The following is a 23129-nucleotide window of genomic DNA, read 5'->3' on the forward strand; positions in this document are numbered from 1 at the left end:
GTAGGGAGTGGGTGTCTGCTCATACCCACAGGTCTCCAGCCACTGTTAGCACCAGGGTGCTAGGGAGAGTTTCTTTTCCCACTTGTTTGCAGCAAGATACTTCCAGGCATTGGGATTTAGTTTCCACTGCATTCCCACTTGAGTGTCTTATTAGCCCACTACAGATTGAGAACACCTCTCAACTCCTGTTAGGTATGAAGCGAGAGCCAAGCGTTGGGCCCTATACTTCCTCCACTCACTCTTCTCTGTAGCTTCCATGTGGAAAAGCATATGCATATGTATATGCATGGGCATTTTGTGTCAGGGAATCACTTTTCTTTTGAGAAATCTTCTTTATAATATATCATCTTAAGAGATGTAAACATTTGCAAGTCAAAGTCCTGAGAAGGGAGCAGCCAGTAATTTCATGCAGCCCCTGGAATCTTGCAGTGTAATATGAAACCATGTTCTGTACAAGCATGTCCATCAATCCTCATGAGGGTTGTGTCCTTCCCAGGGGAGTAACGGGGCAGTTGAAAGAAACCATCAGGCACGGGCTGCACCACCAGAAGGACTGCTGTTCAGACCTCCTGCCAAAAGTTCAGCCTCCATGCGAAACTGCAGCCGCAGTTGAGAGTTCTCTCACAGTGCGGTTTACCCCTGGCAGCTGGCTGAGGCAATTTCTGAGGAAGGTAAAGAGGCGTGGGCCACACCCCGCTGCTTTGTTCCCCGTGGAGTGCGCTTTCCACTGTAGATGAAGGGCATCGGTGTGGGTGTGGACTCATTGGTTATTGGGCTTTTGGTTTTACTTTGGACACCAGAGATGCCAGGAACGTTTCAGAGAGTACATTTGGGAAAGTGGCCAGGCGGAGGTGCCAGATGTGCATTTGGGGTCAGCTTGAGTTGTATGTAGAGCAGTAGCCAAGCCCACCCTCTCAGGTCTCCCAGTGCAGTTTGTTTTAAGCAATTTCTCTTATTAGGAGTGTCTGGGAGACATAGATGCAGCTTTGAGGCAGTGGGTTATTGTGTGTATTAGAAGAGGCCAGTGTTTCCCTCTTAACCCTACCCACTTCCTACCTGCATTCACAACAGACAACCAGATGTCTCCTGACATTGCCAAAGTCTCCTGGGGGCCTAGGCGCCTAGGTTGAGAACCATGGTTAAGAGGTTATGAGCGAGCATTCTCTTACTTTGGAGCAAATAGTACTGAGTTCTTAGTGCTGATGCTCATGCTGCATTGTAAGAGCTGAAAGTACCAGTGCCCCAGGTTGGGATCTCAGATGGAAGAAGCAGAGCAGTCCTCTTGGTTTTGCGTTGGAATTATCTTTAGTGATGGCTCGGCCCCTAAGCCTGTTGACTGCATGGCAAGGCACAGGAGGGTGGGGCTCTGCTTCTGGAGCAGATCTTAGGGTGACCTCTTCCAGAGGTAATGTGATTGTGAAACACTGATGGAGGTTGTATGTGTCATGTGGCCAGTGCCAGAACCATGGAAAGGTTGAGGAGCTCTGCGTAATGTATGCCTCAGCTGTCCATGCCCAAATTGCCTTCTACAAGGGGTTTCCTCAAGGACTCCCCAGACTCTGGCTTTGAACCCCTTTACTTACTAAATCTTTTTAAAACACATCAAATTAGTACATATGATTAAAAAAAAAAACCCACCGGTTTAGGCCAATTTGTAAGCAAATGCTTAGTGACTTTACTGGAGGGTCTTTCTTAGTAAGAGCCATCTCTTGTGTAAGAACTTGGATAGCTTGGCAGTGCAGACATTAACGGAGAACATAGTTGACAAAGAACACTGTAAAAATCTTGTTAACAGACTAATGGGATGGGCATGTCTCAGAGCTACTTTCTTACACTTACTCTATTTCCTCGGGCGTGGTTTTCCCTTAGATGACTAAGAGAAGTTTTAGAGCAAACACATGGGTTGTGACGATCTAGATAGAGAGCTAAGTTAAAGTGTAGCATCTGGGAACTACTCATTTCTTCAGATTAACTGATTTGGCAAGGTTTGTATTAGAATGACGAATATGTAAGAAGGGTTGAGAAAACATTCCTCTAGAGCTAGAGAAATTTGTCCCTTCAGAGGTCTGCAATGTCCTACCTTCATATGCTTTCTCTACAAAATTGAATCCCAGGCCAGCCCATTGGCATTGCTCTGGGCAGATAAGATAGTGAGCGTGGTGCTTTGGGGCGGGCAGTACAGCTTCTGCTCCAGTTTCTGTGGCAGGATTGATGCCTGTCCATTATCAAGGAGTCTGGCTGAATGGAAGTCTAGTGTGCTATTTAGAAAAAGAAGCAGGTATCTTGGGCTGTCTCATTTGAATGATATGAGCAGATAGGGTTCTGTGTCCTTCATGTTGATTCCTTGTGCATTTAAAAAACAAAAAGCAGAAAACAAATGAAATACTTAAACTCACAGCTTTTTTTTTTTTTTTTTTTTTTTTTTTTTTTTTAAAGTGTGTTGGTTCCCATGTACAACTGCATCAATTCTTGGGCAAAGACCATTTTTAGGTCAGTCAGTCAGTCTCATGTAATTCCCTGCTTTTAGTGTCATAAAAAGGGTTCAGGTTTCTTTTAGGTCTTTCATTTGGCAGTTATAAATTCTTATATGTCCTACTGGTGTGAACATCAACTTATGTCAACTATAGACGCTACAAATGGATTGTATCCCAGCCCCCAAGTTATTCATAAGAAGTTTCAACTTCCTTAGCCTGTTCTAAGAATGTGCCTTCAGTATAACACAGAAAGCCGGTGTGGCGTGCAACAAAGCAGACAGATGAAGTAGGAACCATAGACTGTGCCAGGTTCCCTTTGAAAGAATTAGGCGTTAATGTAAATTTCCCAAGTGTTTTTTTTTTTTCTTAATATTTAAATATTTTAAAGAATAATTTGGGATCTGACTGATGTGGCATGAAAGAACAAAATAATTTATAGTATGCTTCAATTTTTGTGAGTATAAAATGTATCTGATAAATCTGAGAGGCTAGTTTTATTGGTCTCTGTATCTGTAGAGTGCACCATCACTGTCCTTGGTGCCTCCACAAAAAGCGAGCATTATTGAAGACTCACTGTCACTTTGTGACATGCTTCATGCCTTTATGCCTCATTTTTCTTAATTTGTAAAGTAGAAATTAATGCTACTTAGGTGCAATTTGTATGTCCATTAAAGCACGTGGTTAAACCTTTTCTGCTAAGTCCTTTTAGACATATTTATGGACAGAGTTCTCCCTTCAAACAGGTGTATGAATACCCCACTCATAAGGTCAGTCATTAGCACCCTGGTGCAGCTTCCCAGAGCTGCTGTTCCTGCTGTGGTGCTCCTGCCCTGACTGAGGGAGCCGGGATGCCCATAGTTACAAAAGAGGGCTGAGGGGACTCTGACTGTGACTTTGGTAAAGAATACCCTCTTGTGAGGACTGATGGACATGTTTTCTTAAGAACAGACCCAGGTCGTTGCAAACTTCTAGCAACTTTAGTATATCTAGAAGCAGGTGATCCCACAAACTCCTTTTGTGTGCAGTTTGGAGATGGGGTTGTGGGGCTCTGTTGTGATGGCCTTCAGCAATCTGGGGATTTAAGGGGGGCAGAGTGTTAATATACATGCTCCTCATGACCCAGTCAGGGCTGTCAGCACCTGATTCTATCGGGGTTGGGGAGCCTTCAGGCCTCTTAGAGGTGGCCCTCAGTCCCTACCAGTCATGGAGCTATTCCTTCTCTGCAGCAAGGCAAGCACAGAAATGGTTCTTCCAGACACTTCTGCAGCCCCTTGGTTTTCTGTTACTTTAGTCATGCTTTACTAGTGCTTGTCAATAGCAACTGTGACAAAGTGGCTGTGGAGGACAGCTCCCTTGCTGTAGCTTGAGAAACAAACAGTAAGACATTACTGGGACTGAGTCAGCTTACTGGCCTGTGGCCCCCTTGCCAGTGATGGGTAAATGATGTCCTTGTTAAAAGATGATGCATTTTTGGTTAAGACACTGAACCTCTGAGCAGAGGCAGTGTAGGGAGAAAGCTTCATTCCTGTGCTAATTAATATTCATCTTGGAAAGAACTTTAAATTCTTTATAAACAAGGGATCCAGCTTATTAATTTCACAGAAGTTGAAGCTGAGGGACAGTACTGACTGACTGTCAGGCATGTGCTGTGCTCCTAGCACAGTGGCTGGTCTCTTGAGCTGCCTTCCTCCCGCTCCCCAGTCAGTCCAAGGCTTATCTTCCCTAAGTCCCACTTAAGAACAGAAATATAAACCCTTCTTTTTTTTCCCAAGTCCAGCCCCTCACTTGATGCCCAAGTTTGGAGGTGAACACTAAAGTAGATGTTCATCCCTCTAAACTCTTGGTTCTCTGAGGGAAGGCAGGTGTGTGTGAGTGAGCCCCTCTGTTAGGAGGCCAGCTATGCAGAAACTGTCCTTATTAGCCTTTTTATAAATTGGAAATGAGACTATCATTTCCCCAGAGGCTTAAGCAGTTGGACTGGATTGATCTTGAAGAGCAGTTTACTGTAGTGTGATACACTTTTGGTTAATGCCTTGGCTCTGTGATTGATGGCATGTTTTCTTGCAGACACCAGTTGGCGCTCCGAGGCAACCTTTCAGTTCACTGTCGAGCGCTTCAGCAGACTGAGTGAGTCGGTCCTTAGCCCTCCGTGTTTTGTGCGAAATCTGCCATGGAAGATTATGGTGATGCCACGCTTTTATCCAGACAGACCACACCAAAAAAGCGTAGGATTCTTTCTCCAGTGCAATGCTGAATCTGACTCCACGTAAGAGTTTAAATGATGCACCTACAAATGCACAGATTTTCTGGAAGCCAAATTCCATCAGTCTTACTCAATTTCATTTTCCCTTTCTTTGTGACTCTGTATGGCTCTAGGAATGGAATCTAGGGAATTAGCGCTACAGCCCAGCCCTGACTATGAGTGTGTAACATAAGACCAGGCTTAGTGCATTTGAGCCCACCAGGCTGTGTACAGGCTAAGCTCTGAACTAGGGTTCCCATCTCACTAAGCAGATGCTTTAGGTGGGACTGTCGGGCTGACAGCCTTTCTGTTCTCTGATGGCCTATGGGCTAGTCACAGCAGTTAGGTATTAGAAAACAGTATGGCTCTGGCCTAGTTAGGGAGAAGTTTTGGTCATAACTTCTCAAAAGGAGGTTTATTATAAAATTGTCTTGATACCAATATTTGGGAAATGGAGGCAGGAGGTTCAGTTCAAGGCCATGATACTCTGTCTCAGTAACTGAGAAATCTTGGCAGTCCTTCCAGTTACATGAAGGAGGGTTCGTGTTCTGTGAACTTTATCCCTTTAGTTTGATCTCAGACGTTTGTAGATGTCCCTTCAGTCTACATCCCTCACTGTCGGTGGTCAACTCATATTGGAAGCACAGTTGGTTGAGGGCTGATGTGGAATGCATTGTCCCTTTGTCTACACCAAGGAGCCTAACTGTCCTTAGGCCCCATATCATCCCGTTTCTGGTCTTAGGAACCCTGGGGAGAGCATTCTCCAGAGGATAGCAGCTGTGACTGCTCTGTAAATGCTCCTGGGAAGACACAGTTTATTTCCTTCTCCTTTGCTGTTTAAGAAGTGCCAAGCTAACGGGCAATGGTGGTGCACGCCTTTAATCCCAGCACTCAGGAGGCAGAGGCAGGTGGATCACTGTGAGTTTGAGGTCAGCCTGGTCTACAAAGGGAGTCCAGGACAGCCAGGGCTACACAGAGAAACCCTGCCTTGAAAACAAAAACCAAGTGGCTCAGTGCTAAAGGATATACCTAGCCCAAGCAGTGGGCCGTGTTTAAGCCTCAGCACCACCCTTTTTTCTCCCAAAAAGGTGTGAAATTAATTATGTCTAGTGAGGGACTTTTATAGATAAGGCTTTTCTTGGCTTGTCTCTGGTAGTAAGTTGGTGTCCAAGCTGGACTGCATAGATGGACGTCATGGAGCTGCCCTTTGGCGTCTCCATTGGCAATACACATTTGTGTGCCTGATCCCTCTTGTTACTTGGGGCAGGTGTGTTGAGAGCCCCACGGCACAGCTGCAGCTCTGCCGGGGAATGCTGCGTTGTGGTAGAACCCAGAGGTGCATCCACCTTCATTAGGGTGCTGAAGTAGGTAGTGTTTCCATTTGTTACCCAGGATAGCCTTGAATTCACAGTAGTCCCCTTGCCTCAGCTTCCTGAGTGCTAGAGGTTATGTGTGCGCTACCATTTCTTCCTCTTCCATCGATTTATTTTTGTATCTGCTGTCACAAGGATTTGTGTGTGCCATGTAACCACTGCTGCTGGGCTAAACCCTTCACCTGCCCCTATGGTATAAAACCTACAACTGACACCTAAAGTTTAGGGACTGGTTTTTTATACTTAACAATTAAAACATTTTAGGGGCTAAAAAAATAAACACAAGCCAGGTATGGTACATACCCATAATCCTAGCTCTCAGAAGGCAGAGAGGAGGGTAGATCTCTGAGTTCTAGTCCAGCTAGAGCCACATGGTGAGACCCCAGCTCCAAATAGTAAAATAAAACCATGAGTTAAGCCACTGCGGTTGTAACCTCTTCTCTATCCAAGGTAGATTTTTGTGCTCGTTTTTGATGTTTAAAAAATGTGTGATTCTCAGTTAAATATGTCAACTAAGGCTTGGGTGATTTTCCCCTCCCCTCATAGGTCGTGGTCCTGTCATGCACAAGCCGTGCTGAAGATAATAAATTACAGGGACGATGACAAGTCATTCAGCCGCCGAATCAGTCACTTGTTCTTCCACAAGGAAAACGACTGGGGATTCTCTAATTTTATGGCCTGGAGTGTAAGTGACAGAGTAATTAGTCTCAACTGAGCCACTGTTGCTGCTAGTTTTGTTCTTTTATTCTTCAAAAATCCTGCTTTATGAGTTGAACAGATACCTGGTAGTTGGTGTGGCTTTCTGCTGTTAAGTGTATCAGGATTCAGATTAGAGCCTTTAAAGCTTTACTTAGTATCCTGTGTGTACATGGTATGCAAACTGGATTCTCTTCTGTGTTTGTGCGTGTGGAAAGAACTGAGTCTGGGCACACATATGCCATATGTGGCACATGTATGTGGGCTCTGTGGATTGAACTCAGGTCCATGAATTCAGAACGCACTAGGTAGACTAGGCTAGCCTCAACTCAGATCCCCTGCCTCTGCCTCCTGAGTATTCTGAGTGCTGGGATTATAGGTGTGCACCACCACTGCCTGGTGTCAAGTAGGAATTGTTAAAATATCTCCCCAAAGCTCCTTGTTTGTATCTGTGTGTGAGGGTGCCACAGCGGTTGGGGGTGGGGGGCGGCAGTGGTGTCAGATTCTTTGGGGTTGGAGTGAGGTGTTTGTGAGCTGTGGGGCCTGGGTGTTGAGACCGAACTCTGATTCTCACGATGGAGCAGCAAATCTATTAAGCATCCCTCTAAAGCATGCATATTAATCACACGTTGGAAGTCCTTCCTCGTAGGCTGATATTCCTTGAGAAGACACAGTACTCTTGGGCCCCTTTCTGCAGTGGTAGTGGCCAGTGGGGTTTCTTGGCATGTGGCTCTCTAGTCAGAGTACTTCAGAACCTCAGCAGCTCACCCAGCTATGGCAGTGAGCCCTGAACACCTTTGATAAGTCGTCGTCGTGGTGTCGTGTGTCCCGTCCCCCCCCCCCCCCGCCATGCTTAAAACAAAACGAACCACTTTCAAACTAGAGTAAAGTCAGGCAAACATTTTAAAAGTAGTGCTTCATGAAAATTTGAAGTAGTGCTTTACTGAGTGCAGAGACGGTAGTTGCTTGTGTTCTTAAGTGAGTTGGATATTTTTATTTTACAGGAAGTGACTGATCCTGAGAAAGGATTTATAGACGATGACAAAGTCACCTTTGAAGTGTTTGTCCAGGCGGATGCTCCCCATGGAGTTGCGTAAGTTTTTGTTGAGTTGGGCACTGCTGTACTATATCGATAAGCGTTAGCATATATTTAAGAGATGTGCTGACCCTGTAAGCCTGCCCTCTTTGAGTTTCCCGAACACTCAGCATCATAGCCGCCTGCTTCACACCTGTTGGTTAACCCTTTGTGCTTTTATTTTGAAGACTGCACAGGTGTGAAATGCTGTCACAGGAAACATCTGAGCACTACTGACAACTCCAGTGCCTTTTAAAGTGTGGGGTTCTAATCTGGACTGTAGGCCAGGCTCTGGAACTGTGTAGTAGCTGTCATCCTTGCTGATGGTGTTGGTTCATACTGTTGTTAGTGATAGAGAGAGGTTGGGTGGAAGTGGTAGTAGTTTTCTGTTTGCCCAGTGGATTTCTTTCTGGGTTGAAGATACCTGGGACACAGCTCAGACTACCTGTTCTAAGTAGCCATCCAAATAGCATAACAAAGAGAAAAGGCCTTTGGAGTTTAGAAGTGCATTCTAAAACTACAAAATATACATTCCTGGCTTGCTCCTGAATATGTTTCTGTAGAATTGGCCGGGGCGGGGGGCGGAGTTGAGTGGGATGTTCAGCCGAGTCCATGTCGCACTGATCATACACGTGAATTCCTAATGTGTGTGTGATTAGATTGTTCTGAGGCTACACTCCCAGTGTCGGTGAGTGCTGACCTTTATGAATGATAGTGGAGCGAGGGGGGGGGTGAGACGGGACGGATGACTTTAGCAGACAGTGAATGCTGAAACTGAGCTTGAATAGTCATGGCAAAGAAAGGATCTGTGTGATGTGCAGTCAGGCCTCACTTCCCACAGTGTGGTGCGTGGAGGAGTGGTGTGTGGAAAGTACTCCTTTGTCAGGGTGTTAGAAAGCAACAGGTAATGGCATGAGGCAGACACTCAGACACACGCAGATGTCAGGTGCAAACTGACCCTCATGTATTGTACAAACAGAAGATGTCCTTGCAGGGGACCTTCAAGCTTGGGCTGTCTTTCAGGTGGGATTCAAAGAAGCATACTGGCTACGTTGGCTTAAAGAATCAGGGAGCGACGTGCTACATGAATAGCTTGCTACAGACTTTGTTCTTCACCAATCAACTGCGAAAGGTAAGTGTGTAGTACTCCTCTCACCAGCCTTCCACCTTCTGTTCTGGAAGGTATGTCAAAGGTCAAAAAAAGTAAACAGCAGATGTTCCCTTCCCTTCCCCTCCCAGACTACAGTCCTTTTTCCATAGGGAGGCCCTGCCAGGCAGCCTGGGTTGGGGATACCTGCCTGCTCTTGAACGAGCTTAGGTGATGAACTTTAGAAATACAAACACCATAATGATAACAATTAATTGACCCTAGAACTAATGTTTAGACCTCTAAATTATATTTTCAGGCTCCCTTCACCCTCCGTTTGTTTGTTTAGAGATAGAACTGGCTCTCTTGGAGCTGACATGCTGGCCAGAGAGATCGGCCTGCCTAGTCTGGGTAGAGTGCTGGGATTAAAGATATGTGGCACCACGCCCAGCCCCACACCCTCTTTAAAGAACAAAGTTCTGGAGGAGGGAGGAGCTTAATAAGTTGCTAATGGCTTTAAACTCACTCAGTAGTCTTTGTGGTCGTCCTGCCTCAGCTTCATAGAAGCTGGGACCTATGTTTACATAGATTAATAGGAACAGTTTGAATCTAATGATGGAGGTGGTGCTTTTCTGACCTGAGGGTGTTTTGCAGGCAGTCTGCAGCTGCACAGGAACAAGGGACTTGTAGTTAGACTCTTTCAGTGCCTCATTTGCACGCTTTCGCCAGACAGGTGGCTTCTGAGGTGGGATTGTGTGGAGTGGCAGCGGAGCACAGTCTACATTCCATCACTTCTGTTTGTTCATTAATGATGGCAGGTTAAACTTGTACTGTCCCAGGAGCATACCATGAATGAATTTGCCTGGGTGGTGAGCTGTAGATGACTTAATTTTTGTTGTTGTTGTTTTTTGTTTGTTTGTTTGTTTGCATTCTGTTTTGTGTTTTCTAAATTGTCTCTACAGACATTTGATGGTTTTCAAACTTGGGCAGAGTTGAGAGCCCCTAGCAAATTGCTTTACTCCTTATGATACTAGAAATGATACTTTAACGTAAAATTAAACACTTCTAAATCAATTCTTTTAGGCTGTGTACATGATGCCAACAGAGGGCGATGATTCATCTAAAAGCGTCCCTCTAGCATTACAAAGAGTGTTCTATGAATTACAGCACAGCGATAAGCCCGTAGGAACAAAAAAGCTCACAAAGTCATTTGGGTATGTATCAGCAATCCATCTCCATCTGCCTTCTGTGTAAGGGACAAGAGTGGAGACAGGAGTGAAATGGCATCAAGTTCAGGCAGGCTTACAACTATCCCAGAGTTTTTATAGTTTCCATCATTGAGCATAGCCTTGGCTTACCAAGATTTTGCTACTTTATTTTTCAGCAAAGGGACGTGTATAGCTTTGAAATATATATATATGTATATGTAACTTGTAGATACCAACTTTTAGGTAAGATTTTAGAAAACAGAAGTTTAAATGTTTTGCCGACTGCTGATAAAATTCAGTTTAATCCTTGATTTAACGACAATCAGAGATACCCACTGAATTTGAGAGTAGTAGTCGGCTCAATTTAGTTTACAATCTAGATGTCTTAATTACTCCTTTGAAATGCAGAAATTGAAACGTAGATACCTGTTTTCTCTTTGAAAGGTGGGAAACCTTAGATAGCTTCATGCAACATGATGTTCAAGAGCTTTGTCGAGTGGTAAGTTTCAAGCAGTAACTGTTTGGACGTTAGAGTGAATGTTTGAGGCAATGCTAGAGGTCTTTACCAAGTACGACTTGTGTATCTAATCAGACCACTTACTGTGGCTTAGGACTGATGTGTAGGCCAGGGCGAGGAGTGCTGGGTTCAGACATGCACCACCATGCCTGGTTTAGGGCTTATCTACTTGTAAACAGTGGGAAGCACTGTGAGTCGGTAGAAGGTGACTTGCTGGGGAAGGCTGGATAGTTGTAGCTGTAAGTAGTGGGTTTCTTATTAGTTGACTGAGTACAGGAGCCACAAAGCAAGAGATACATTGCCTTAGGCAGCCACATTCACTGCAAAGTGGTGCTGTCTGCTGCTGCTCAGTAACCCTTCTGTACCCACACCCACCCCCCTGGGGCCTCTTGCCTTTGCCCGTCCCCAACGTTGTTAGTCACTAGATGGGTGTTCATGCAGACGTGGAATGTCTGTTCAAGGTGATTGGCTGGGCAAGGTGTGTTTTCTTTTTTGCAGCACTAGCTGGATTGAATCAGTTCATTAAATATCCATGGACAAACCAGTCAATCCTGTTGACAGGCTCAACCTCATTAATCTCTTGGTGTGGACCATTACGAGTTAAGTTTAGTGATCAATTTACATGCTTTTCCACAGAGGTAAAATAAATATAAAAAAATGCTTCTAAAGGCACTACAGATTACTAATTCATTCAAAAGACTGTATAAAAGGTTAACCTCAACTATTGCATGTAGATTTTTTTTTGTAAAAGCAACAACATCCAGCCAAGAAAGATATGTATGTTTTTTTATAATTGCATGCCAAAGGTGATATTTTTATAGTCTAGAAATTCTTTGACTGTTGACATTTCCATGTGTTAAATTACTATGTATGGCTCTAGTATAATTTTTTTTCAATTGCCCAACTCTTCTTTTTCAGTTGCTTGATAATGTGGAAAATAAGATGAAAGGCACGTGTGTAGAAGGCACCATTCCAAAATTATTCAGAGGCAAAATGGTGGTATGTGAGCATTAGTTTCAAAGAATGGCTTTGAACTACTATACACGTAGACTTGATGACCAACCCTGAAGCTGCTTTCTGTTTGTTCTTACAGTCTTACATTCAGTGCAAAGAAGTAGACTACCGTTCTGATAGGAGAGAAGATTATTATGATATCCAGCTAAGTATAAAAGGAAAGAAAAACAGTAAGCTTTGTTTCTATACTTCATAAGCTTTTAATCATTGCTGCTCTACCTCAGTGTCTCAATTTATACAGTGATTGTTTTATAATGAAGGGTAGATGGAGGGAGTGACATTTTAAGTACTCAGCTCACTGGATGAATACCTGCTTCTACCCCATGAAACAGAGCAGTAAAGGGGTCTGGCTGCCCAGAGCCATCTAGTGGCCTGCCCAGTTAGTCCCTGGCTCCCCCCACCTCCTCAGAGGCCAGCTTTGCTCTAGTCTGATGGCTTTTGTTTACGGATCATGTTCATGTGTGCATCAGATGTGTTCCTCACTGGAGCAGTGGCTTGTTCCATTTTAGGGCCCCCACCCCCCCCCCACACACACACATAGGGTTTCTCTGTGTAGCCTTGACTGTCCTGGACTCCCTTTGTAGACCAAGCTGGCCTTGAACTCACAGCAATCTACCTGCTTCTGCCTCCCGAGTGCTGGGATTAAAGGCGTGCGCCGCCACCACCTGGTTTCTGCTTGCATTTTTGATGAGGTGGCTTAACCTCATTTATTTCTTGGTATGGACTGAAAACATATTAAGTTTAGTAATCAGTGTACATGCTTTTGCATAGAGCTAAAGCCATTATAAAAGTGATTCTGATCCCAGCACTCGGGAGGCAGAGGCAGGAGGATCGCTGTGAGTTTGAGGCCAGGACAGCTAGGACTGTTACATAGAGAAACCCTGTCTGGAAAAACCTTTTAAAAAAAAAAAAAGTGATTCTGTGTATTTCATTTTAAAGCCTATATAAAGTTAGCCTTCACTGTTGTGGATGAATTTTTCCTGGGCATAGGTTTAAGATTGGCAGGTCATTTTTGCTTGTTTTGTATTGTACCACTTTCTTCCTGTTGAGGGCCCTTTTCCTTTCTCGAGTGGTCCTCTCCGCCCCCATCATTTAAACTGTAGTTCATGATGACAGTGCATTCTGTTGTTTTTCCGATGGTCTGCATCAGTGTTTACCAGCCGTCGTGCCACTCTCCACATCCTATACTCCCTCAGCACATTCTGTCTGTGTCTTCCTTTGATGTCACAACCTCCTTGCCTTGCCTTCAGCTCCATTTTCCTCAGAATGAAGCTTTTTCTTTTTTCCCCAGAATGAAGCATTTTACTCATTGTTAATCTTGGCTCGCCTCTGCTCCTTTCTCTCAGGAGCCCTGCCTCACATTACCTGTTGCCTTCAGTGTAACTGCTAACCTTATTGACGCCCAGTTGTGTTACTCCATCCTCACTGTGACTGGCCTTATGTTACTCCTAATGTTGCCATTTGTTTAATGACACCTGATTTTAGTGAAATCATTGTATTAGTATTTGCTCTGCTGTTTGTTGTCACTATTATAATTGTGTGTGGTCCAACTACAGCAGGGGTGTGTCAAGACGCCAGAGCTGACCTGCTCCTGCCCCTTGCAGGTCCCATCTTTGCTCTGGTTCTTCTGGTTTCATTTCAAAATTGAGTTTCCCTTGCATTCTGCTATCTTACTGCCCTGGAGATGACCCTCAGCATCTTGAGGACCATCAGGGAAGGTGCAGTGGCCTGTGTCACTCTGTTCAGTAGACAGGCTGCTCTTCATAGTTGCAGTCACATACTCTACTGGGAGTCCTCAACATGTTAATAAACATAATTTATACCCACGTTCATATTGTGTGCTTGAGTTTTATCAGTCATACCAATTGACCTATCCTTTGTATTTCTTTTTTAAGTATTTGAGTCATTTGTGGATTATGTGGCAGTAGAACAACTAGATGGCGACAACAAATACGATGCTGGGGAGCACGGCCTTCAGGTAACTTCCTTCCTATGCCCAGCCACTGATCAGCACTGTTCTGTGTGGTCTCTCTCGTGCACTTGTTTTTGTGTTTGTTTGTTTTGTTTTTGTGTTTGTTGTTGTTTTTCAAGACAGGGTTTCCCTCTGTAGCCCTGGCTGTCCTGGACTTACTTTGTAAACCAGGCTGGCCTTGAGCACACTGTGATCCACCTGCCTCTGCCTCCCAAGTGCTGGGATTAAAGGCGTGGGCCACCATGGCTTGGCTAAAATGTGTAGTCCAGGCTATCCTTGAACTCTTGATCCTCCTGCCTCTGCCTCCTTCAGCAAATTTCTCTTTGAGTGGTCTCCTGAGGTGGAGGGTTGCTTGATAAAGAGGTACAGCCAGCACAGTGGGTGAGATGGGCTAAGACTTGACATCTTGTTTTGTTCCTCATTAGAGCAGTTCTTTGGGGGGTGGGGGGTTTCGAGACTTGGGTCTCTCTGTGTTAGCCTTGGCTGTCCACTTCGAAGATCAGACCGGCCTCCAACTCACAGAGATCCACCTGCCTCTGTCTCCCGAGTGCTGGGATTAAAGGCATGCTCCACCACGCCCGGCCATTCCTGATTTTCTTATCAGAAAAAGTTTCTTGGTTGTTACTGTTTCCTTTCCTTCTTTTTCTTTCCTTTACCTCCCTCCTTTCTTTTTCTCTTTCTCTTCCCCTCTCTCACTCCCTCCTTCTCTTCCTCTCTTTGCTTTCCTCCCTCCCTCCTTCCTTTCTTCCTTCCTGATATAAGGTTTACTCTGTGTCCTGGAATCTGCTTTGTAGATCAAGTTGCTCTCAAACTCAGAAGTCTACCTGCCTCTGCCTCTCTGGTAGATTTGCTGGGACAAAAGGCATGTGCCACCATACCCAGTTCTCACCTTTAGATGCCATTATTTTACTTTTCTAAGCAATAGGCTTTTAGACCCTAAGGAACTGGGTGTGAAACAAGTGACCTGTCCATGGTGCAGTGGAGAACTGAGCTGTGGTTGCTAGTCAGGTGGGCCAGCTACATGCAGTCATCTGGAGTCTTGTTTTCAGAGCACGTACCAGGCCCGCCAGCTTTGTAACTCATGGTACCATGGCTCTATTTTTTTGCTGGTTTAGACCACTGACGGCTTTGCTGCATGTAACACTGAGAGCTGTGAGGAGTGCTTAAGAAGCACCATAGTCAGCTCTTTTCCACCCTGGGTGTTCAGCAAGCAGTGCAGAGTGCTCACTTGAGGGAAGGTGGGAATGGAGTACTCTCACTCTTTTTTTCTCGTGTGTAGTAGGTGCCTGAGCCTCTGCTTTTGTCTTTCATGAGGGAGCCCTATTTCCAGTATCCTTCTATATTACAGCTAAGGTTGCCAAATAGGTTTTTCAGGTCTCTAGCTGTTATTGGGCTTGAAAGTGAAGATCAGGGGAGGAGTTGAGGTGCTAGTGAGAATTAAGGCTGAGCATTGTGAGCACTGAGCCTGTGCTCCAGCATTCAGGGGAAAGGGCCATTTACTTCAAATCCTTCTTGCCTATACATTTGTGCTTGTTTTTATTGGGGTTTCTATAGCATACATACCCCTTTTCACTTAACTTTGACCATGGTTTGTTTGTTTGTTTTTGGTTTTTCAAGACAGGGTTTCTCTGTGTAGCTTTGGCTGTCCTGGACTTGCATTGTAGACCAGGCTGGACTCAAACTCACAGTGATCCACCTGCCTCTGCCTTCCAAGTGCTGGGATTAAAGGCGTCCGCCACCACCGCCTGGCCTGCTTTTTTTTTTTTTTTTTTTTTTTTTCCTTCTTCTTTTTTTTCTTCTTCTTTTTTTTAAGATTTATTTATTATTATTCATACAGTAGTCTGCCTGTATATGAGCCAGCAGGCCAGAAGAGGGCACCAGATCTCATTGTAGATGGTTGTAAGCCACCATGTGGTTGCTGGGAATTGAACTTAAGACCTTTGGAAGAACAGCTAGTGCTCTTAGCCTCTGAGCCTTCTCTCCAGCCCCTGTTTTGGTTGTTTTTTTTTTTTTTGTTTTGTTTTTTTGTTTGTTTGTTTGTTTTTTGAGACAGGATTGGGGGGGGGGGGCTCTGTACTCACTCTGTAGGCCAGGCTGGCCTCAAAACAGTTTTATTCTGTGGTTTCCTATTTTTTTTTTTTTTAGTGCCCAATGACTGTAATATTTCATGTAATAAGTGGCCTTTAAATAACCCCTGTTCCTCTGCTGGTTGTCCAGGTTAGGATGTAATCTCCCACACATTGTAGACTTACACTTGAGGCACTCCTCACCTTTATCACCATAAGTCCCTAAGTATATCCTTTATGGTGTCTTCTTGTAATTTCATGTATGGAGACATGTTTGGAGGTCCGAGGTCGTCAACTTTGTGGACACGGTCTTTCCTTCCATCTTGATGTGGGTTCCATGGAGCACAGACCTGTCGTCCTTGAGGGGCAATTATCTTAAACTCTTGAGCTGTCTCCCCAGCTTTAAGAAACATAGAGCTGGATGTGATGGCGGACACCTGTCTATAGTTGCAGTATTTGGTAGGTAGAAGCAGTGGATCTCTTGAGTTCCATGCCAAGCTGATCTACATAGCAAGGTGATATAGTGAAACTATATATCAAAAAACAAAAAGACTGGTAAAACCTGGTGTGATAACTTAGGCAGAGGTAAGAGGGTTCCATTGGAAGTTGAAAGTTTATAAAAGTGAGACCATGTCTCCAAAATACAAAAATAAGTAGAAGTGAGCTGAGTTCACCATTTCTTCTCAACTGCTAGGAAGCAGAGAAGGGTGTGAAATTCCTAACGCTGCCACCAGTGTTACACCTGCAGCTGATGAGGTTTATGTATGACCCTCAGACGGACCAAAACATCAAGATCAATGACAGGTAATGGGAGGGTTTGAGGGCTTGGTGTGACCTCTGTGCTGTGCTGTGTCTACTCTCCTTTCCTCCTATTGGGTCCTTGGTTTTGTAAGAGTAGAGCTGTCATCTAATGGATGGTTGTTTTCAGTTGATGGTCCCTCTCAGGGATACACTGCCTTTTACTCCAGCTCTCTGCTGTGCCACATTGAAGGCAAAGGGCAGGGTTTTCTCATGAGGTCAGAGTTTGTATTTAGCTTTTCTAATGCTTTATTTAGATTTTGACTAAATGCAGATTGACTACAAACTATGTTTTGGTTTTTGTTTTAGCTTTTAGAATGTGCTAGAATTTTCAAGAATGATGAAATAGTCGTTACCCCATTATAGTTTCCTTTCCATATTTTTAAGACAACAGATTGCAGGATTTAGTTATGTGTTTCCATCCCTAAATGGATATAGAGTAGCAGGGTATGAAGCCCTGGGCTTTATCCCTTTGTCATCTTTCAAGACACGGTTCCTCTGCGTGACAGCCGTGGCAGTCTTGGAACTCAGTCTTTAGACCAGGGCGGCCTCTCAGAGATCTATGCCTCTGCCTCCACTGCGTGGTTTATCTAAGTTTGTATACACAATTTTACTCTGGTTAGTTTGAACATCAAGTTTGAGTAGGACAGGTGATGGTTAGTAACCATTTACTTTTGAGGTAGAGTGACCAAATTAAATTATTTTCACAAAATGTGTGCTCACCTGCCTGTGTTTTCCGACATCTTTTCTGTACACCACATTTTCTTCCTGTTTTTAATGGAATTGTTGCCACTGATTTTTTAAAAAGTGAGATTTTTCTTATGTCCAGGTTGGACATTTTCAGCAAGTGGGCCCACCGTCCCAAGGTAGTGAGGCTATATCCAAGCAACCCTCTGAGATTTGGCAAACTAGTCACAAGTTAAGCCAGTACCTAGCCGGGTGTGGTGGTGCACGCCTTTAATCCTAGCACTTGGGAGGCAGAGGCAGGCAGCTCTCTGTGACTTCGAGGCCAGCCTGGTCTACAAAGTGAGTCTAGAACAGCCAAGGCTACACACAGAAACCCTATTTTGAAAATCAAAAAGAAAAAGAAGCCAGTACTTTAGGACTGTGTCAAATGCAGTATGCTCATAAAATCTAAGAGGAAAGATGTTTGCACACACACCTTCTCTCCCGATTAGAGCTCGTTCTTGTTCTGTAACATCAAGGTGTCATGAATGCCTTAGGTGTGTGTGTACACGCACACGCGCACACGCGCGCACACACACGGATTGCGTTCAGTGTAAATTTACACTTTGAACTTGAACCTGTTAGTATCTGAGTGCTCTCTCTGAATTTTCCCTCAACTTTAAATTGGCATAAATCATTTTTTCTGGTAAGTAGGTACTCTTTCAGAAGTAGCTTCAAGAGCTTTCAGAGTCATCCGCAATTTATGTCCATAATTTATGATTAATGATGAACAGTCAATTATAAGAGTTCTAATGGACACCATGTTTTGCATGTAAATCAATATTGAGTTTTTTTAAAAAAATATTTTGAATAGGTTTGAGTTTCCAGAACAATTACCACTTGATGAATTTTTGCAAAAAACAGACCCCAAGGACCCAGCAAATTATATTCTCCATGCAGTCCTGGTTCACAGTGGAGATAATCATGGTGGACACTACGTGGTTTACCTAAACCCCAAAGGGGATGGCAAGGTAAGTGCTGGTGTTCTAGGTCATGCTTCATGAGTGTAGTGGAGTCCTTCCTAGAACTTGAATGCTTGTGTTTTTTCGTGGCGAAAGTACTGTTTTCTTGTCTAATTTTCAACAATGTGAAGGTAGGTGGTGCATTAGTATGCGAGTATTAGTGCTAGTAACTAGCCTCACAGAATCTCCTTCTCACACAACTGAAAAACACTGACCTCAGCAGTTTACCTGGCTGGATGGGGAGGCTTCATTGCATCAGGCCTGTGCCCATATCCTTCATCCTTCACAGTCTGTGGTGCGGCACCCTGCCATCTTCAAAACAGTGGGAACCATCCCCAAGTGTGATGCCATGTGGCAAAGGTTTTCATTATAGATAACTTTTTTGGTTTAGGTATTACAGCCAAGACAAATTGGGAAGATCATTATTGTATAATTTTGTCAGAAGTTTGCACAGCATTATGGGGTTATGCTGTTTAAAATTAAAATGTCCTATTGAGTTGCATTCTGTGCATGCTAATTCTCCAAAGGGTTGGTTGGTGTGATGCTAATGATTGTTCCAAAGTTGGAAAACAGTCTATTTGAATAGGTAACGAACAGTACCAGTGGGCACAGGGTTCTTCCTGCAAATTTATGAACAAGAAATACATAAGCACTCTGTAGGAGGGTGTCTGCCCAGCACTGCCTTTAGTGCTGTGTCTATTCACATCTGTCTGCTTTCCCTCCAGTGGTGTAAATTTGATGATGATGTGGTGTCCAGGTGTACTAAAGAAGAAGCTATTGAGCACAATTACGGGGGTCACGACGACGACCTATCTGTTCGACACTGCACAAATGCCTATATGTTAGTGTACATCAGGGAATCAAAGCTAAGTAAGTACCAGGGGCTTGTGTTACACTTACTATGGCACATTGAGGTAGTTCTGCAAAGAACCCCTTATGGCCTTGACTTTCCTTCAGTGTAATACAGTACCATAAGGCAGGGTGGACCCAGCCATGTTGCCTGCCCAAAACCTTTTTTCCCCTTTTTTCTTACTCTGTCTACCCCCATCATCTAAAAGCAAGCTGCACTGGGTTTATAGGCTTTGAAATGGATGCATGGCCCAGGTCCTTCCATATTTTTAAGTTATTTTGTTAATGAAGGCCTAAAATGGGGCCCTTGTAACGAGGGGAAAGCAGAGTCAGCACCAGGTGAAAGAAGGTACATTTGTCCTGCAGGTGAAGTGTTACAAGCTGTCACCGACCATGATATTCCTCAGCAGTTGGTGGAACGATTGCAAGAAGAGAAAAGGATCGAGGCTCAGAAGCGGAAGGAACGCCAGGAAGCCCATCTCTACATGCAAGTGCAGGTCAGCCTCAGGCCAGGAAGCCAGCTGTGTTTGTAGTGCAGTGGGCCTATGTTGTCTGTTCTCAGTAGCTCAGAACATTCTGGTGTGGCTTCGGGGGCCTTCACTGTAGGTGGTGAGGCAAGTGGTTGAAGCCTTTTGAGATTTGAGTTCAGGGTGACATGTCTCACTGGTTGTAAGCTTGGCTCTGTGTGCCTTCAGATAGTCGCAGAGGACCAGTTTTGTGGCCACCAAGGAAATGACATGTACGATGAAGAGAAAGTAAAGTACACCGTGTTCAAGGTTCTGAAGAACTCCTCCCTGGCCGAGTTTGTTCAGAGCCTCTCCCAGACCATGGTGGGTATAGCTCCTCTGCTCACACCTGACAGCGGGAGAGATCTGCTGCCTTGGGTGGTCACTGTGTCTGGGCCCAGCCTGAGAAGGAAATGTTGAGCTGAGCTCCTTAGCTCTTACCAGAGTCTTTATTCCCAGAATCTGCTTCCTTCAGTCGCCAAAGCTAGCCTTATAGCAGATCTTGGAGAAGGGGCTTGTGGGGAACTCTTGTACTGCTGCCACCACCAGTTTTTCTGAGCCCTGGAGTGAGTGTAGTGAACTTTATAGAAATCAGAGTCACAAATTGTCCCAGCCATGGGACAAAAGTTAAATTTGAGCCTATCCCCTTTTACTCACAAAAGCATTACATCGATATAGGAATATAGGCTTGTCATTTATATATGTTTTTGGATTTTTTTTTTTTCCCCAGGGGTTTCCACAAGATCAAATTCGATTATGGCCTATGCAAGCAAGGAGTAATGGAACAAAGCGGCCAGCAATGTTAGATAATGAAGCTGACGGCAATAAAACAGTAAATATTGTTGGTAGATCCTCGGGTATCTCGTGTGAAACTCTGCGGGAGGCTCTTGTCCTGCAGTTAACAGCCTTGTGTCCCTTTGGGTTGCGTTCAGTAGAGCTGGACATGCTCTGCACTACTCAAGTGTAGTTGTCGCCCTGTCACCTAAGCGATTGCAACCTTCTAAAATCAGCATCTCTTTTGGAAATAGATGATTGAACTGAGTGATAATGAAAACCCTTGGACAATATTCCTGGAAACAGTTGATCCTGAGCTGGCTGCTAGTGGAGCAACATTGCCCAAGTTTGATAAAGATCGTAAGTGCCCACGAGCTGCCTGCTACTTACAGAGCAGTCAGTAGGCTTGGAGTGGCCCTCACTGATCGCAGCAGAGGGCTGAACTTTTCTTCCCTTGGAGAAAGATCTCCTGCTGCCGCCACATTACTCATTCAGCCCCTTCCATGTTGCCGGCTCCTAAGGAAGCCGCCTGTGAGAGGGAGCACACATCGGTCCTGCTGTGATCTTGGCTCCTGGCTTGTGTTTATTATTCTGATCAGATGGTTAAGTTGGGTTGCAGGCACATGCTGGGTCACTTGGCGGATAGTTCACCTTAGGGCCTCCCGGCCTGTGTGAAACGTGGCTGCCCCGCACAGCTACCTGACTTTTGCACTACACATAAGAAAGGTGTTTATTGCTACAAGGGGGTCACTTGTGGAGGGCACCCAGCTGTTAGATACAGTTCCCTGGAAATCCTGGTCTCAATAGTCAGTGCCAGGACTCAGCTCGTTGCACTGGGTGTCCTCTTCACCCGCTCTGTAGTGGTTCGCCCAGGTGTGACTTGTGGTACCCATCTTTACCACCACAGGGTCAGCCTCCTGAAGGAGCCTCATGTCATTGTTCTTTCTGGGGGGCTCCTCACCCTTGATGGGTTGTTGCTTAACCTAAGCTTACTTGTTAGCATTTTCACACCTTATACTAAGGGTTAGGATCCTAACAGCCTGTTCATCAACTTGTAGATGATGTAATGTTATTTTTGAAGATGTATGATCCTAAAACACGGAGCTTGAATTACTGTGGGCATATCTACACACCTATATCCTGTAAAATACGTAAGTCCTTGCTGTGCTTCCCTCAGACTAAATTTTGTTTAATGCATTACTGCTGTGTATTTAACAGATTTCTTCACTCTAGGTGACTTGCTCCCCATTATGTGTGACAGAGCAGGATTTATCCAGGATACTAGTCTTATCCTCTATGAGGTTTGCTTGTTTTTCTTTTCTCTGTAATCACCATATTATTTCTGCATGGGAGGGAGGTGGTTCTGTTGACCTTGAAAATTATTGTTGCTTACTTTGTAGTTGATTTATGTCTTCACTTTTTGAATAGGGTGGGTGTTGACAGGGTTTCTCTGTGTAGCCCTGACTGTCCTGGAACTCACTCTGTAGATCAGGCTGGCCCCCAACTCACAGAGATCCACCTCCCTCTGCTTCCAAAGCGCTGGGATTAAAGACATCGGCCACCACCAGGTCCTCTATGCTTTAACTGAGAATTACAGTGTGTTTTGTTTCTGTAGTTTATTGAGAAAGGGTCTCATGTAACCCAGCCTGGATTCAGACTTGTTTAAATCTAGCTACGTTGGCCTCTTATCTTTTGGTTTTTTGAGACAGGGTTTCTCTGTGTTGCCCTGGCTGTCCTAGACTCACTTTGTAGATCAGGCTGGCCTCGAACTCACAGCGATCTGCCTCCCAAGTGCTGGGATTAAAAACATGCGCCAGCCACCACCTCCTGGCCGCTTTTCCCATTTTTAACTTAATAAAAATGTGCATAACCCAAGTGTGGTCATATGAGCTTGGAATCTTGGCTGCTCAGGAGGCTGAGACCAAAAGGATTGCTTGAGCATGGGAATCCAGGGCCAACCTAAAGAAACAAAGAGGACTTGTCTCAAAATTAAAGCACACAAGATGTAGATGAAAGGATTTGGATATAGAAGAGGCATAAGGAATAAAGAAATCTGGTCATAAAAGATGTTCTTAAGTGTAACCATTTGCTATCATTTCCTATAGGAAGTTAAGCCGAACTTAACAGAAAGAATTCAGGACTATGACGTGTCTCTTGATAAAGCCCTTGATGAGCTGATGGATGGTGACATTATAGTGTTCCAGAAGTATGTATCTTTGACAATTTCCATCTCTTTGTGTGTATATCAAATGTTTTTGTCAGCGCTAGGTCCAGCAAACATTTGTGCTATGCTCTGAGCTGCAATGGAGTGTCCTCATTGTGGACAGTAAGCATTGACTTAAAGGTCTTTTAGTAATAATGGTGATGAGTACCCGTAATCTTAGAAGTTGGGAGGTAGAGGCATGAGGATGTTGTAGATCAGTTGGGGCTATGGAAGAGCCTGTCTCAAGCCCAAGTTCTCTGACGCATACACATGCCTGTGGGACAGCTTCATAGAATATAAGTCCATTCCCTTCTCGGAAAGTACTTGAGCTTGGCCTTCTTCAGAAGGTCCCTCCGTAAGCAAGTCAGGTCACTGCCTGCACGCACACAGTAATGCTTAACATTAGCGTCTCAGTAGACAAAAGCTACAGGTGTGGGCTGCTAGTAGACACCAGGCCAAGTGTGCTGCTCTTCGAAGAAGCCTATTTGTGGAGATGTGCTTTGTTGTGCAGCTGGCTCTGAGTACCTTACTGTAGAGCCTCCATAAGTTCTTGCTTTCGGGGGTAGGGTTGGTTCAAGACAGGGTTT

The 23129-nt window shown here is 44.6% G+C and overlaps 1 protein-coding gene across 2 annotated transcripts in view; it reads left to right on the plus strand.

Moving 5' to 3' along the window:
- The window catches only part of Usp7 (ubiquitin specific peptidase 7), a 51036-nt gene that overhangs the window by 20229 nt on the left and 7678 nt on the right, over window positions 1-23129 (plus strand). The window contains exons 3-22 of one of the 2 annotated variants that reach the window (XM_051167240.1): window positions 497-671; window positions 4542-4740; window positions 6636-6774; window positions 7790-7878; window positions 8884-8992; window positions 10031-10161; window positions 10600-10654; window positions 11591-11671; window positions 11766-11856; window positions 13582-13664; window positions 16419-16528; window positions 18063-18219; window positions 18936-19080; window positions 19426-19556; window positions 19755-19889; window positions 20296-20397; window positions 20594-20699; window positions 21398-21490; window positions 21573-21640; window positions 22445-22545. In XM_051167240.1, coding sequence (XP_051023197.1) covers window positions 4655-4740; window positions 6636-6774; window positions 7790-7878; window positions 8884-8992; window positions 10031-10161; window positions 10600-10654; window positions 11591-11671; window positions 11766-11856; window positions 13582-13664; window positions 16419-16528; window positions 18063-18219; window positions 18936-19080; window positions 19426-19556; window positions 19755-19889; window positions 20296-20397; window positions 20594-20699; window positions 21398-21490; window positions 21573-21640; window positions 22445-22545 — 2012 coding nt within the window. In that variant the 5' untranslated portion in view covers window positions 497-671; window positions 4542-4654. The remainder of the gene's footprint in view (window positions 1-496; window positions 672-4541; window positions 4741-6635; window positions 6775-7789; window positions 7879-8883; window positions 8993-10030; window positions 10162-10599; window positions 10655-11590; window positions 11672-11765; window positions 11857-13581; window positions 13665-16418; window positions 16529-18062; window positions 18220-18935; window positions 19081-19425; window positions 19557-19754; window positions 19890-20295; window positions 20398-20593; window positions 20700-21397; window positions 21491-21572; window positions 21641-22444; window positions 22546-23129) is intronic. The other variant, XM_051167239.1, reaches the window with a different exon arrangement.

This window comes from Acomys russatus, chromosome 25, assembly GCF_903995435.1.
Source record: "Acomys russatus chromosome 25, mAcoRus1.1, whole genome shotgun sequence".
In the NCBI taxonomy this organism is placed as follows: domain Eukaryota; kingdom Metazoa; phylum Chordata; class Mammalia; order Rodentia; family Muridae; genus Acomys; species Acomys russatus.